This window comes from Lates calcarifer, linkage group LG17 (genome assembly GCF_001640805.2).
Source record: "Lates calcarifer isolate ASB-BC8 linkage group LG17, TLL_Latcal_v3, whole genome shotgun sequence".
In the NCBI taxonomy this organism is placed as follows: domain Eukaryota; kingdom Metazoa; phylum Chordata; class Actinopteri; family Centropomidae; genus Lates; species Lates calcarifer.
Window position 1 is genome coordinate 11,873,405 of NC_066849.1, and position 16,556 is coordinate 11,889,960.

General features: G+C 42.7%; 1 protein-coding gene across 1 annotated transcript; it reads right to left on the bottom strand.

The window, feature by feature from the left end:
• Positions 1-2,578: 2,578 nt before the first annotated feature.
• cdc34a (cell division cycle 34 homolog (S. cerevisiae) a) lies at positions 2,579-16,333 on the bottom strand. The gene is made up of 5 exons (XM_018673405.2): positions 15,849-16,333; positions 8,129-8,215; positions 7,732-7,829; positions 6,047-6,181; positions 2,579-5,870 (listed from the first exon to the last, which is right to left on the bottom strand). Exons 1-5 carry the CDS (start codon positions 16,029-16,031, stop codon positions 5,648-5,650), a joined length of 726 nt encoding a protein of 241 aa, XP_018528921.1. The 5' UTR covers positions 16,032-16,333; the 3' UTR covers positions 2,579-5,647.
• Positions 16,334-16,556: the final 223 nt, after the last annotated feature.

A 16,556-nucleotide genomic window follows, 5' to 3' on the forward strand; every position in this document is an offset into this window, starting at 1 on the left:
TGGAAATGATACTTTGACACTCTGATATGAAAAGGTGAATTATAGAGCCTGTATTACTCTCTTATTTCTCTACATGTGAAAGGATGGCAGCGCCCCCAACTGGAGAATAAAGGCAGGGGAACGTTGCAGGCTTCAGCTTGTGGCGCTGAGCTGCAGAATCACAGAAGTTTAAACTGCAAGAAAACAAAAGATTCTTTAATACGCTGACATATTGAAAATAAATATACAAAAGACACAAGTATAAAACTACACTTATGTCAGAGACTGTTTTGACTCTTTCTTTCTTTCTTTCTTTTTTAATCTTGGTACACTCAGGTTGGTACAAACCACTGACAAAAAGCTCTAAAGACAAGCTGTTGCTGCCCCCTAGAGGCATAAAGTTGTCACAGAGTAAATTCAGAGGAAAAAAGCATGGAGTTTGGTGCAAGTGTTCATAATATGAGGAGAGCGTCCTTTAAGTCTCCACCACCTGATCTATTACAGGTGACTGCAGGGTACAGATCTCATCACACACACACACACTCCTCACACAGTTTGAACACACCAAAAAACAGGACAGAAAACCAATACAGGCTCGTGGGAAAAATATGTTTAAAGCTCCCAGAGCTGCTGCTGAATGTGGGATTGTTGGTACAAATAATGGCCTTTAGAAAGTGACGATAAACTGAAACACAGTGGAGATAATTACACACCAAAAGGAGTGCTGTCATCCAGCAGTTGTTTTATTAAATTAAGGATTTAAACTATTTGAGCTGAGGAAAACAAAACACAGAAAAGCACTCCCCTGAGAGCAGTTAATATGAGCTCATTTGTTTCATCTAAGAAAAACCTACTGCATTCTGGCGTTTGCACATTTGTTCAAGCAAGAACAAACACCGTCTTACCTCAGTTTTCTTCCAGGATCACATGCAGGCCTTACAGCATCTGTAAGAAAAGACACAGTGACAGGAGCCTTTATTACTTTCTGTTGTCCAATAAGCAGGATCTACATACTAGAAAAATACTCATTGTCTACACGGAGGCTGACACAGGAAAAGTTGATGGGAGCTTTGAAACTTTAGTGTCAACAACAAGTTGAAAGCAGCAGAACACGAACACAGAGGTGAACTGAAGACACGCAGATATGAGGCAGTTACATGTGGAAAAGTGTGAAATGGGTTTTGTCACCAGTGTGATCTGTGATCTACTGATATGCTGTCAATCCCTGTTTTCTTATTTTGCATTTTCATTACTTCCCATTTAGTGCTGTAAATATGCTCTAGGCTGTTTGAGGCTCACTAGAGCTGCTTTCAGTCAATAGCTTACTTATGCTTATACTATACTTTTAAAGTAAGCTGCTTGTTATTATGATCAGTTAATAACATTATTATTACACTTGTCCAACGCTGAAGCAAATTGGATTTCCTTTAGTTCCAGCATTTTTTTAACCATCACATTTATGCAGAATTTTCCAGCAACAATGAATTATTCTCATTCATTTTGTGACATTTCAAGGCACTCTGCTTTTACAAAGCCACTGAACCTAATGCTACACTTCATATAATGACACTGAGTAGTATCTTTTATTAAATCCTCCTTACATTTTTCTATATCAAATGAATGACTCCAGTGATGCCATTTGGGTACATTTTTTGGACTTTACAAAGATCTTCTATAACTGTTCTCACAGGCTGAGTAGCACCCCTCCTGATAAGTAAATTGACTTGTAAAATTGGCTGAGTGCCCCTTTAGCCTGTTCACCTTCAATACACGGACTGTCACAGCAGAGAAAGACAGTGACATAGGCTGCAACCAAGGATTGTTTTCATTACGGAGTAATCTGTTTGAAAATGTCCATCAAGAGTTCCCAGAAGCCCAGAGTCTAAAACTCAAATATATTCACTTTACGATGAGTAAATACTAATCAATGAAGTGATTTATCATTTCAGCACTAGTTGGAAGGGTTTTAAATGTTCATTTTTCAGCCCCTTTACTGGAAATCTGATTTGCATAGTGCAGCTGCATGTGTAACGTGTTACTATTTTTGATCTTTTTCACTACAAGTCGAAAAGGAAATGGCAGAGAGAAATGATGCATTTATTTCATGCACAGCAGGGCTAACTTAACAAAACACACAGACATGTCTTACCATAATTTCTCTTCCAAGACTTCAAATTGCCAGTGGTCAAGAAGGGAACAGGAGACATGGAAAAAGAAACCACGGCCACTTAGAGAGGGCATTTCTTAAAGGCTCACTTTTAACAGATAAAACATGGAAAGCATCAGGAAATCCTTTAAAGTCTCCACCACCCTCTGAGTGCAGCAGGGTGACTACTGGGTACACATCTCATCATGCACTTTCCTCACACTTTAAACTCCACTGAAAGGTTCGAAAAACCATCAAGTGAAAGTGAAAAGGAAGGACATGAGTCTTACCTCTCAGAGCTAGCCCTGAGTTTCACTCAAATTTCATTCACTCTCGCGTTTTCAGTGTCTATAAGAGAACAGAGGAAAGGGAGAAACCAGTGAAATCAGTGACAACTCTCAAACTGAGCTATCCAACTCCTCTCCCTCCTTTCTCAATAAAAAACAGTCAATATCTAATAAAGATCTTTATTTCAGATTTTAAATAGATTTACAAACCATAAGAAAAAAAGAAAATATAAACAAGAAAAAAAAAAAACATCAAGTGATCGTCAAAATATCCACATGTGCATATCAAGGGATTGTAAACAGTCCTTTGAAGCCAAAAAGTGAGACTCCCCGGGGTCAGGTTCACTCAGCTGGAAAAGGATTTGTTTGTTTGTTGGTTGGTTGTTGTTGTTGTTTTTTTTTTTATTTTCCTGAGGTTTTTGTTGTTTTTTGTAATTAACTGCTGGGTTTTTATTTTTCCCTCAGTGATGCTGCTGCCACCAATCAGAGCTAAGAGAACGAGGGGGCGAGTGGGAAGTGGGAGGAAAAGACGATAAAAATAACAGTGGTTTTACAAAAAAAAAAAAAAGAAGAAAAAATGAAATCCCATTCACCCTTAAAACATCAAAACTGAGGGGGGAGAATCATTCATAGGCTGTGTAACGGACATCAGTCAATTACTGAGTATTAGTGACTCATTTCTGAGCATTCAGGGCTAAGAAAAAGGCTGTAAGAATTTGTGTGGTGTGCTGTGTCAATTTGGTTCTGTGTGACTTCTGTTTGATTTTCTTTTTGTGTGTGTGTGTGTGTGTGTGTGTGTGAGATCGGTTGGTACATTTATCCGCTCGTCCGTGAACAATCCTGGGTTTTTAACAATCAGGTCAATATTCTTAGCACTTTAATACATATAAGACAGAAAGCATTGCAGCTCACACCACAATTTGGAAATAAAGATTACATCAAAAACAGTAAACAAAAAAAAAATCCAAAAAATGGACGACCCTCAGCCCATTCACAATGCAACAGTTTTAGATTTTTAAAAAAATTGAGAACCTCAGTCCCTGGACACAATCCCCGACCCTTATAGCAGATCTAAAACCACAAACACGTCATTAACAGCATGCTAGTGAAGAACCACATTCTCCTGTTCATGCTCAAAAGATCAACCCTCATCCCAACGCCTTTCCCATTTCGGCGCTTCTTCTTCTTCTCTGCAACTTCTCGGCACGTCTCATAAACGATTCACACACAGACACAGACACACAGACACACACACGCACACACAACGGAAACATGGTTACAGCAATGTTGAGAGTTTCATCGGAAATACTGCTGAATGGTGGTAATGTGTCTTTGAAGCGAAGAAATCGCTGACTGAAAAAAAAGAAAGAAAGAAAAAAAAAAAACATCAGGCCATTTTCATTCTCCTGAATCACTCGCACTGCTACCTGATCTCCTTGTGAGGTAACGGGGGTCATTGATTCAGGTGAGTCAAGATGGCTGGGGCACAGTTGAACATTTCCGAGCAGGGGGAGGAAAGAAAAAAAAAAAAAACAACCCAAAAACAAAAACACCACCTGTACACACAGCCACCACTAGGGGGGGTGTGCTCTGTGAAGGCCAGTGCACAATCTCACTCTTGGTTCTGCTGCTCTGGAGACTTGTGCTACTCTGGTTTAGATTAACAAACCCACTGACAAACACTGAAAACGGATGCAACTACACACACGTCCATCTCTAAACCGAAGACACCGTCAGTCCAAAGTCCTAACAGGGTACGTAGCTGGCTTGTAAAACTCAAGCTGGAGTTCAGGTCAGAGTGTTGAAAGGCTCAGCTTCACTGCCACGTTTAAAGCACTGCATAAAAGGGAGTTCAAGCACTGACTGCATAGGTTTTGTTTTCTTAAATACAGTACATTGGATTTCATGAGCAGCAGCAGGCTTGGCTAGCTTCTTAATGCATCCAGGCATCCAGGCCACTGGTAGCACGTGCTTGTGTGATGAAGGCTGTGTGGCAGTTGGTAGAGGACGTCTGCGGGATCCTGATCTACATTCCACTCTTTTAGTTCAGCTGTTGGATCTTACCTCTCTCACTCACAACCCGGACAAATCTGACAGGTGCTGCTATAAATAACTTGTTCTGTCAGGAGGGCGCTGTTTGCACAATTATTCCCACCTGAGACCTTGTGAGCCTGAACATCTCCCTCTGCCACCTTTGTTTGTCTGGCTGCTGGGTAGGTTTTTTTTTTTTTTTTTTTTTTTGCTTTGAACGGTCTGTCCCATGAGTCATTCAGATCTGTGGTATCGGGGTAGCGAGGGAAGGCACAACAAGGGAGTGTGAACAGCTTCCCTGTTCGGAGCAGCACAAGCCCTGGGGCTATTAAAAAAAAAAAATGTCAGAGGTGAAGCATGGAAGGGCTTCGACCAGCCTGGAAAACTGGAGGTCACACAGGTGGCTCAGAGGCGGACGTGACTCAGCTTTTCCACAAAAAAAAAAAAAAAAAAAAAAAAAAAAAAAAAAAAAACCACACACAAATACACACACGCTGTGTAATTTTTTTTTTTTTTTTTTTTCAAAATTAGCTTCCTTTGCAAATGCTCTCCGCTTGTTTTACTCTGATCTGACCTGTGACGTTACATTCCTCCCTGATGCTGATGATGTCAAGAAAAGACGTGACCACTGGTCAAATTTAAAAAAGAAAAGAAAAAAAAAAAAAAAAAAGACAAAAAAATGAAAAACAACAACTTGGCTTTGTTCCTCTCAAAGCCAGAGGAGGAAATAAGTCTTGGAGCTAAAACCACTTTTGTGGGAATTTAAACAAGTTACCAGTGCAGACAAGCAGAAGCAGACGAGGAAGCGCTTGTTACTAGACGTTTTCCTGCTGTGTGTGTATCGTGTGTGTGTGTAAGCTCTACTTGAATGAAAGAACAAAAGAAAACAAGAAAGAAACCAACAAAAACAACTCTGTAGCTTTCTTTTCTTCAATGCATCAGGTTTTAGTGTGCATACGGTGACTGCACATGTGACAGGAGGTGGACAGAGGAGGGGTGGGGGGCTGTGCTAAGTGAGGATGATGAGGGGAGTCTGAGGGGAGGAAGAAGAGGGAGCAGGAAATTAAAGTTCAGTCCACGACAGAAGAGGGAGGTGTGTGTGTGTATGTGCTCGGGGCTGAGAGGGACAGGGACTGGTCAGGGGTGAGGGGAGGGGTGGGGTGGGGTGGGGTGGGATAGGGGTGTGGGGGTGTTGGGGGCGAGGTCAGGAGTCCTCCGTGCCCGAGTCATCCTCATCATAGCAACAGTCCTCGTTGTCGTCCTCGTCGTCATCCTCCAGCTCCTCGTCGTCGTAGTAGTCGTCATATAAGAGGTTGGAGCCGTCGTCTGTGGGCGGGACTTGGGTGCGGACACAGTACTCGTCCAATGTGACAGGAACCTTGACGCCGTCCCGCTCTGCGTCAGCTTTGGTAGCCAGCACCTGCTTCCTGTGAGTAAGAAAAGAGAGAAAAAAAAGAGGAGGAGAGAGAGAGAGGGAGAGAGAGAGATAAAAAACAGTCAGATGAGGCCACAGAGAGCTTTGAGAGCTGGTACGTTCTGTACCTGCTACACTAACAAATTCCCTGAAGTGTGAAGGGAAGAGTGCTGCGTGTCCTTTGGGCACCTGATGATCTCGATGTATTCTCTGTCCTTGCCCTTGCTGTCCCTCCACTTGCGGTACATGACGGACGCGTCCACGTTGGCCGGGGAGAAGGTGTTGGGCTCGTTCAGCAGAGAGATCACGCTGAGCAGGATGGTCCTGGGAGGGAGACGACAACGGACGAGGGAAAATGAAGGCAGAGATTAAAATAGAGGAAAGCAATACAGTGGGGGTGGGGGCGACGCAGAGGAAGAGAGGGGGGTAGGGACGCAAAGACGGAGGTAAGATGAGACAAGAGACATTGAGAAGGCAGGACAAAGACGTGCGCAGAAATGGAAAGAAAGAAGGACATATGGACAAAGAGAGACAGAGAGGGGGGAGGGGGAGATATGAAGCAGTCTGCTAAAACATTCATTTGTCTCTGCTGTCATCTGTTGATTTTAGCTCTTAGCTCTAAGAGAGATACTAACAGACAATACTACCATATATTATTTATGCCTCTGTGAATCAACTAGTTGGACTGACCAAGTGACTCATCACTATACAGGAAGGAGTAAAAAGGCAGGTTGTTACAGTACACCTCATCCTTAAAACTGCTCTCGTACCAGTTCACTCAACTCATCTTCTCTTTCCTTGAGCAAAAATGTGGCAATGTGTTTTTGTTTTTGTTGTTGTTTTGATCATCAGCTTCGGGGGGGGGGGGCTACAAAGGACCCATTATTGTGGTACGCACTTCTATTCAACTGTGAGACTTTGTGCATGAACAAAATGCCTAAAAGGAAAAGCTAAGGAGAGAAGAAAGAGGAGAGAGAGAGAGAGAGAGAGAGAGAGAGAGAATGAGGAAGCTGCAGGGGTTGAATGAATGTGTGTCAAGTAAATATCTGAAATAAAAGGGATATGAATTATACATCATGTTTGGATGTTTGCTGCATTTACTCTGCAGCAAGTTGGTTAGCAACTGAGGGAAGATCAGGAAACAACTGCCTGGTTTTATGCTTATGTCCATGAGCCAAAACACAGCAGATTATTATCTTATTAGTGCTGTTGCTCCTGGATCCTGTCTGGTCTGAGGCTGTGAGAAAACCAGGTTGGGTATTCAGTGCACAACTGACAAATCAGTCAGTCCAAAACAACTGTAGTGGCAATAGTTTCACCAACCATGATGTGTAAGTTTGTCTCTCCCTAATTTTACTGATGAACTCAGGAATCAGTCAGTCACATCCACAAGAGAGGCATTTTAAAAGAGCTGGTGCTGTCAGCTACGTTAGCACACATTAATATATTTGAAAAATCCAAAAGAAAATGGAAACTTTCAAGTCTTTGCAGGTCTCTGACTGTCATACCACAACAAGAGGTAAATCAGAGTTGCCTGGAAGGCATATGAAATACATCAATCAAAATCCTGCTATGATTGTAAGAAAGTCTGAAAACAAATGGAAAGGTATGAAAATATTAAATATATTAAAAGGTCTGTATCACCCACAGTTCTGTCTATATTGATGTAAAACTACTCAAATTAAAGCTTGTTCTTGGCACTTCAGTGTACTTCAAATGGAAGTAATGCTCACTTCCATCAATTTGTAAGAACAGATAGATAATTCAAATACTTATACTTAAGGAGGCACTGGACAAAGTAACTTGATATGGTTTTGTGTACCACTCTTAAACAAAAGGTCCTTGGATGCGATAGAGAGCTTTATGTTGCGTACCTGACGTTCTGTGTGGGGTTCCACCTTTCTGACGGCAGCTCACCGCTCTGTGGGTCATCCACTGGTGGGTGCAGGATAGAGATACAAACATCCCCGTTCTACGGACGCAAGAGAACCAACACCAACATGTCGAGATGATAATTTAATCATTACTACTCAGATACAGTTTAAGATTTAAATATTAGGATTGGACATGCTACACAGTTTGTCTTAAATGTCTTAATATTTAAAAACATTAGAGCTTTTACCTAGGAATCACAAGAGAGAGATCTAGTGTTTCTCCTATTTTCAATCTTATATGCCCTACTTATATGAGCAGTAGCTCATGTGTATATTAACAAAGGCTATGAGGAGCTACTGCAAGTTTTAAATCAGCATTTACACTGGTCTGAGTTACCTCGTAAATGTTGGGGTGCCACATTTTGGTAAGGAAGCGGAAAGCAGGTGGGGAGTATGGGTAGTCGACGGGGAACTTGATCCGAGCCTGAGGGTGAAAGAAGACACATAATAATGTGAGACAGGGGCGGTTTATCTACACTTCTGCCTCGCCAACAGACAAGTCATGACTACTTCCCTCTAAACTGTTTACCGTTTGGGAGAACCATTTCTAGTGACATGCAGGCTTAAAATATCCTAGGAAAGTAAAGGGCGATTTCTTTAATCATAGTTAAGCTGCTGCATGGAATTTTAGCAGAACAGTGGAGTTGTTTGCCTCAAGAAAACCTGCAGTGTGCGTCAGATCCACATATATATTTGCTAAAAATTGTCCTGCTGGTGGCCACAGTCTCCCAGGGTTAACTGAATTCAAGTCTGTACAGTGCTGCAGAAGGAAAACACACACACACACACACACACACACACACACATACAGCTGCTGAGAGGAGAGAGAGAGAGAGAGGGCTTCATTCTGAGGGACACACATTTTACGACTCTGCTGCCAACAAACAGCAGCTCAATGAACTTGTCCACAATCGTGCTGATCAGCTTCAATAGTGACCAAAAGAAACCTATAAATAGTAGCTGTAGAGTCACAGCAAACCCTACTGAGGTGGCTGAACACTGGAGGAGGTAATGACAGTGTAATGTAATATGGTGTGGGGAGAGGGGAGGGAGGCTCGCGGTGCATTCAGCTGCCGAGTGCGTGGAGCTTAGAGAAACACCAGTGGTGGTGGGTGGGTGAGGGTGGTGGTGAGTTGCTGGTATAAAGACATTGTGGGGGTTTGTCCTCTCCAGCTGTCACTGCAACCCAAGGCAATCCACTACTCACACCCATGTTTCTGCTATTATATGCCCTCACACTGAAACCACACCCATACACACACACACACACACACACACACACACACAGTATAAATCCTACTATGTGTAGAGGACACCAACTACACCGATTACACAGACTCACGTCACTCACAGTATGAAACCTTCTGCTGACAACCCCCCATCCCCACCCGTCATATACGGTACGTGCACACACATACTTGCTCACATTTGCTGATTCGGCATGGTCAGCTGGTCTTCGCCACAGTGAACCGTTGAGCGGTGATGGCAGTGGTGGTGGTGGGGGGTTGTTGGCTGCATGGGAGCAGGGAGGTGGTGGAGTGGTAGTGGGAGGAGGAGAGGGGGATTTTACTTGGAATAAAAGGGAGTTGTGCTCTATATAATACTGTAAGCTTTTAGCACTCTTTGACTGCATTGTGGTATTTATATCAGGCTGTATGCAGCATAAACATACTGAATGTCAATGTTCAAGCCAAAACTCTACAAGTGTCTGTCTGTTATAGCTGTATTTAAGGCTCTTGTGTCTTTACAAGTGTGTGTCAGTATCTCCTGACCTCCAGTACAAAATCAACATTTGTTGTGCTGGATGTCTTTTGTGATTTGCAATCAGAATAAACCTGTTCTCACCATATAAAAATCAGACCGGAGAGGAAATAGTGACTCAGCCCTGAGAGAATGCCGCTTGTAGGAAAGAAAAAAAAACAAAACAACATGCACACACACACACACACAATCAAATCCCAGGGTCTGACTGACCCTGCCAAAAAAACAGGCGGCCCTTCAGAGTGCAGGGTTCAAGCCAACATTGTACACATTACAGACTGGCAACAGTGCAACACATAGCAGCCAGTCGGGGGGGGGCAGGCTGCAACAGTGAGAGCTTGGTTAGTCTTTAACAATATAAGCATCAAGATCATATCTGTCCACTCTGTCCAAAATCTTTGCTCATATGTTTGGGAAAACACACTCTCCGTCACATCACGTTTGAATTCTACAAGGCAGTGCTGGTTTTTCTGTTGACCTCGATAAGATGAGCGGACAGCTACAGCATCTGCCAGCGAGGGTATTTTAAACAAGCCACAGCAGCTCCCATCAGTAGCCATTCAGCATTACTTTGAGAAACCATTTGGCCCAATTCAAATGGAGGCAGAAATGGTGGGGGAAAAAAAACAACTAGAGGGCGTTTGGCAGGCCACAAACTTATGCCAACATTTCCAGTGGGGCAAAGTGGTTTATGTTTGTCTTCCAGGTATGATTTTCCAACATGACAGTGTGTGAATGAAAAGCTCTTCAACAGCTTAGAGTCTCAAAGGCCCAGATCTCTTTAGTAGCACTAAAAAGTTTCACCAAAAAAGAAATTGATTTAAAAAAATCCCAAAACACCACCAAAATCTAATCCACTCATCCTTTGGCAAAGAGTTGTCTGCCCACCCACTTTCATCTAAAGCTGTTTGAGCTATCTTGGAAACAGACAATACGACCAGACATGGAAGAAAACCTACACTCCGTCCAACAGTGGAAAGCAAACCAGAGCGCTTTGGTGATCCACAGAGAAATGATACCAACGCTCTCATTCTATCAGGAACATCTTTATGAAAGTATATATTTGAATAAAAAATGATCCTATATCTCACTCTAGCCAGTGGGTGTGTTATAAACCTTAGTGGAGACCATAAAACGCTGATAATGCGGTGTAAAACTTTGCTGGACGGAAGATCGGAGTGCTGTAACTCTTGACTTGCCCACCCAGCGAGCTGACACCAAACCTGTGGTGGATGGATGGAGGGAGGGAAAGAGTAGAGGAAGGATGGATGGTTTTAGAGAAGAGTGACAGAGCTGGCCTAAACACAGACAGGCTGCTTGGTTGGCTCATTTGCTCTGCAGCAGCGAGCAGCTTGTCTCCTGTCTCATCAGCACCGAGCAGACAGAAGCAAAGAAACACAAGGAGGAGGAGGAGGAGGAGGAGGAGGAAAGGGATAATACAGCATGGTCATAGGAGGAAATCATCTCTCCCTCTCTGGATCATCCTCTCTATGTGAGTTCCTGTCCTTATTACAGACTGACATTTGAGCATATTCTACATAACACTCACTTTCTCCCCACACCACAACCCCTCTGGATCACACAGTAACAGGTACTGGAAATGAGGTATTGCTTCACATAGGGCAGTTCAACCAGGATCTCTGCCCATCACAAAGTGCTAGCCTCAGTAAATTTGCTGCAACATGCCACCGCTGGCTTGCGTGTCATGCCTCATAATTGGATTGTGCACAGAATTAACAGCATCCACGGACAAAAGGTGATTCGCTCTGAACAGCTCATTTGAACGGTGGACATTAAATGCAGAAATTTCCAGTCATGCATAGGAGGGAGGAAAAGACCAGTGAAGGGCTTGTTACTGAGAATATAGAATACAAGATCAATTTGTTCTCTCTATGAAACTTTTTCTTGGATTGTGACCTAAAAAAGCTGCCTTGAAAAGATAATGGGAATGAGAATGAACGTGCCCACCCTGTGGAAAATGACAGCAAGGCAAAGTAAACCAGGTCAATGCAAAGACCCTGAACAGGAAAAAAAAAAAATCTGTTCTCCCTGTGCACCTCTTTGCCTTCTCTACAGACCTTATCCACACACACACAGAATAATGAGGAAAAAGGTCCTTGTGTAGAGCAAATTCCATAACACACACACACACACACACACACACACACACACACACACACACAGGTCCCAGAGATTATCATGTTCATACCCAACACCCCCAGCCTCATTAACACAACTCAGGAGGAGGATATAGAGAAGAGGGAAAAGATCAAAAGCTGGTGTTATGTTACAAACTGATTCCTAGGTGACTGTAACACATGGAAAATTAAAACAACCAGCCCATATTTGGTGGCCCAAACAGGAAGAGAAAAAGAACGCATGGCCATGGCTTCAGGGGACAGTTATAACCTTCCTCTGGGGCCTCACGCTCACCTCTACTCGCAGCAGGCTCTCCTTTCAGAAGGGGCACCACTGCAAGGAAAGGTTCTGCCTGTTCTTGATCTGCCCCCCCACCCCCCAATCCTGCTCTCGTTTCTCTGTGACACAGTGAGAGGGGGGGGAAACATGACTCTCAGCAACTCAGCCAGGCCAGGCCCAGCCCAGCCAAGCCCTCCGCAGCCCGGGTTGGGTCGTCTTTGCCTGTGCCCTCCCTCCCCTCACCGCTGCTACTGCAAGACTAACACACAGAGCCTGCACAAATTATGTAGCACGCATCCGAGGAGGAAGGAAAGCAGTCGCAAACACACAGTCAGCTGCTCAACACAACTCCAGTCTGTCAGAGGCTGAAAAAAGACAAGAGAGGCCCAGTCCAAAAAGTGAAGGGCAAACACCTCCCTTTGGTCTGTTGGTCGTGAAAACCACTCGACTGACAGAGGAGAGGGTTTTGTTTCACAGTATGAGTTGCAGAGACCCCATTTAAATATTTTTTTACATGCAACAGAAATTACAGTTAAAGCTACCAGGTGCTGACACAGCAGCACTTTGAACACGGCCACCCATCCAATTTCACACGCACTTCCACAGCAGTGCAGTTCAGCCCTGTGTCACTACACACAGCATAGCTGCTGCTGTACGTCAGCATGAGGAACTTCTCTGCGAAACACAAGCACATGACCTCATAGTTGTGCATGTAGCTAGCATCTCTCTCTGCTGCTGTGGTGCATGGCACAAAACACAGCAGGAGGAGGTCAAGGCGTCAACTGTGACTGCACTGAAGTCGCAGAAAAAGCAATGTCGTAGTTCTCAAGAGGAGTTCATAGACCAATGTAGCTCTTTATGGTTGTAACTGTTATTAATCTAATATTAGTTAGAGTTCAACAAACAAACAAAGAGCAAATCTACATCAGAGCTTCAAACCTTGTGACAGAGGTACGTTCCTGTACTTTATGCCATGTAAGGTAAAACCTATTGGTTGAGCCTGTTGTTGCAGTACACTGCCTGGGCCCCTTGGAAAGTACAGTGATTACTTTTGGCTTGTTGAAGAGTGACTTGTTTTGAACTGGGGGTCAAACCAACAGTTCTGGATTACATTACTACAAGCAGTGCTGTGATTCACTACTATTCTTGCACTTGGATACTTGAATGCAGATACAGGATTAAACTGGAGGCACTAACAAATTCTGAGATATCACATTTCTCAAGAAGACTGACTGGGGATCCAAAAGAGCTCAACAGCAAATACAGACTCTGATGAGACCCAAACATCCAAAACAAACAAGCAAACACTGTGGCAAGGGACAAGGCTTAGCATGATTTTTCCTCGTGAAATCTTGAATAGAGTAAAGTAAGCTGTGAGTGATTGTTTACAGGAATGTGACAGTGTTAAAACAAATGATCACATCTTGAATTGTTCCTGGGGTCAAGAAAATGTTCAAGAGAAAGAAAAAAGTGTGCAGAGAAAGAGAAAGAATGTTTCGCGGACCAGATATGTACTAGAAAATAAGCTGAGCAAGAAAATGACTAGCACGGTTTAAAAAAAAAAAAAAAATAAAATAAACAGTGTTCCCATTTCAAGGTTTTTGTAATAAAGGCTTAACATCGTATTGGACTAAATATAATATTTTGTTTAAAGCTCATAGTCACTGTATAGTCTGGACATTCAAAACTGAATGCTCTGCTAGAAATCATCAGACTCGACGAAGCTGGACGATTAATGCACATGACACACAGAGGATTTTAAAATTGGAAATGTCTCAGAACCAACAAATGGACATCATCATCAGGGCCTGCTGTGAGACCTTCAGGTCAGTGGTCACCACATTATGATAAGGCAGTGTTTACATATGTATTGAGGATCCAGGACAGTTACCTAATGCCGCTTGAATGACACTTCTCAGTCTACAGTGTGCCTGTAGTCATGATGTATTCATGGTGTGACTCTTTGAGAGCAACACCCATGTGAAATAAATACCTGACTCAGCCAGGTTTCATGTGTTGTCATTACCTGCCGTGTTTCCAATGAACAGGCAGTTGTGGTGTGTCATAGCTGCTTGTTTGTTTGGGTAACCTGGCCTTAACAGTTGTGTATGTGCGTTTTTATTTTTTTATTTTGGCTTTTCTTTTTAGTTAGAATATGGCTAACTGGTTGGATGGAAACCCGGCACAGAACAATGAGTCACAACCATGCGGTGGATTTCACAGCCAGGCTGTGCATTCCTGGCCCGACAAAGGAATCCTGTACACAGCACCCACACAGATACACTGAACACCGTCTACGGTAGCCTGGCCGTGGCCCTCTGCCTCTGTTCACAGGCTTGAAAAAGACTAGAGGCAAAATGAACAGGCTTCACAAGAACTGGGAATCACAAAGCACTGTAAAGCTTAAGTGATACAATATGCTGGATAGTCTGAACACAGTGGGTCCCATTACTGCTGTTATATGGAAACAACTGTGGCTAATGTGGGACTTATGGGCATTATGAGCCCATGACAAAAAGCCCTTGTGTATAGACCATGTACAACTTGAGTGTGTTGTTATTTTTGTTGGTTACTCTTGCAACATACTTAAATCTTCTTTCAGGACCCCGACCTATTATCCTTGCCTTTTTCTCAGAAAGACGGGACTATTACACCACCTTCATTATCTGATTATCTTTTGTTTGATGTACAATTAAGAACCACCAGGTGTTTTTTTTTGCCAGACAAAGTAATAAATCAAAGTGGATTACAGGATAAAGAACCACATTAGTATAGGACTTGAAATGTGGGTGAACAACAATCCCCTCAGTGTTTGGCAACATCTGAAGCTGATTTTCACACACTCGTTTGGGTTTCAGACAACTGAGCCAACAAATGTGAGGCTATTCTATATTTACAATGTAGGTGTGTAGCTTACAGTGGGACTTAAAATGAGTCAGGTTCTGTAGCTCCAACCTTTACAGCAAAAACATTTTAAACAACCACTAAACAGGTCAAGGGTCAGAGACATGAGTGCCATGTAAACAAATGTGACCTGATATTCTTTTCAAGATATTACAATCAAATATTAAGTGTTAGAAGAAAAAAATGCAGCCAAGACAAGATAGTAGTTAATACATTAGTAGGAGCTTTCTAAACTGCCAGCCCTCTTGGTCAATTGCACAAATACTCACAAACGGGAACAACATATCTGTGAAACCAACACATCTTCACTCTCAAGGGAGGAAGTATGTCAGAAAACAAATTAAATGGCTTCTGAGTTTGCCCAAGTTAGGCAAGTACCGAGTGTCTACATTTTCAAACGAAATCCACGCTTTTGAGTTTATCTGAATATACAAACAAACAAAAAGCCTGTTTCGTCGTACAGTCCAAGGGCTGTTGATTTGTACTGATCAAAGCACAAAGAAAATGAGTGAATTAGTTAAATGATGAGCTCGCCTAATCAGAATAAGCTTAAGGCGGTTGTGCGAACAACCTTTTGTTTCATGTTAACACAAAAGTGACTGTCAGACGTGATCATGCGCTGACTGTCACTACAATGGCCCTTAGTTAACTTGTATTTTAAATAAAAATAAGCCATAGGGAAAAAAGTTTCGGTGTCTACCAGCCTGCCCCACTAAAACCTAATAGTCCCGATTGAGTTGAGTTGATATAAAGTTGAACAAAGAAGGGCAGACTGTTTTATCACAGTAAACAGGGAACAACTGACAATTAGCCAAGTTAACGTTATTAACTGTTACCTGCCGTTTATGAAGACGGTTACTGAAAGGCTATGGTTAACCGTTGAGATGTCCTCTGAGAGTAAATTACTTAAATGTAGGCTAAATCAACCAGCTAAAGAACAATAGATCGACTGCTAGCTAACATTAGCTACTCACCTTAAAATAACCACCCTCGTAGTGTGTATTTGGGGGTCCGAATATCGCTACTTCCCAGTTGTACATGTCCGACTCATCCACCAAAGTTATTTTGAACCCTTCGACCGGCTCATCTTGGAGACTTTTCATCTCCAGCATTAGTGCTTTTTGGGAACTGGCTACATGATGACCATGCTGAGCCATATTCCACAACGATTTGTATAAATATATCAGCAACACAACCAACCACAGCTGTGACTGCGAAGAAGGACAAAGCTAGCTCGGTAACAAACAATAGCTTTCCGTAGAACAACGAAGCCCTGTCGCACAAGAACGCGTTAACGTTAGTTTCCGTTTGTGTGGTTCCGAATCAGGATCTAAAAAATCGCGACTGCGCTTTATTTGGTCAGAGCTGGTGCGCCTTCCTCTGTTGTTGTGAACAATCCCGGGGAGCCCCAGTTATTAACAACCATCTAAACCTACTGTTATCAAGCCAGACACTGACACGGTTACTCCATTTCCGGTTACAGCCATCGAAAGTTAGCCCCTATTTGTTTAAAATATAGTTTCGTTCCATAGTTAACAGTTTACATATTCATAGTGTATTTGTATTTGTTTGTTGTAAAATACACCCCAGTATCACTTAACTTTTATTTTTTTTAATTTACGTTCACATTAATTCTTACGTCCCTTTTCCGTCGGTTTTGAGTGGATGTCTTATTTTGAAAG

Bases quoted from the DNA above. Each gene is read 5' to 3' on its own strand.
- cdc34a (XM_018673405.2), bottom strand. From the start codon at position 16,031: ATGGCTCAGCATGGTCATCATGTAGCCAGTTCCCAAAAAGCACTAATG. The intron at 7,830-8,128 runs GTAACTCAGACC...TTGCGTCCGTAG, and splicing joins GGCACCCCAACATTTACGAG to AACGGGGATGTTTGTATCTC. The intron at 6,182-7,731 runs GTACGCAACATA...TCTCCCTCCCAG, and splicing joins AACCCCACACAGAACGTCAG to GACCATCCTGCTCAGCGTGA.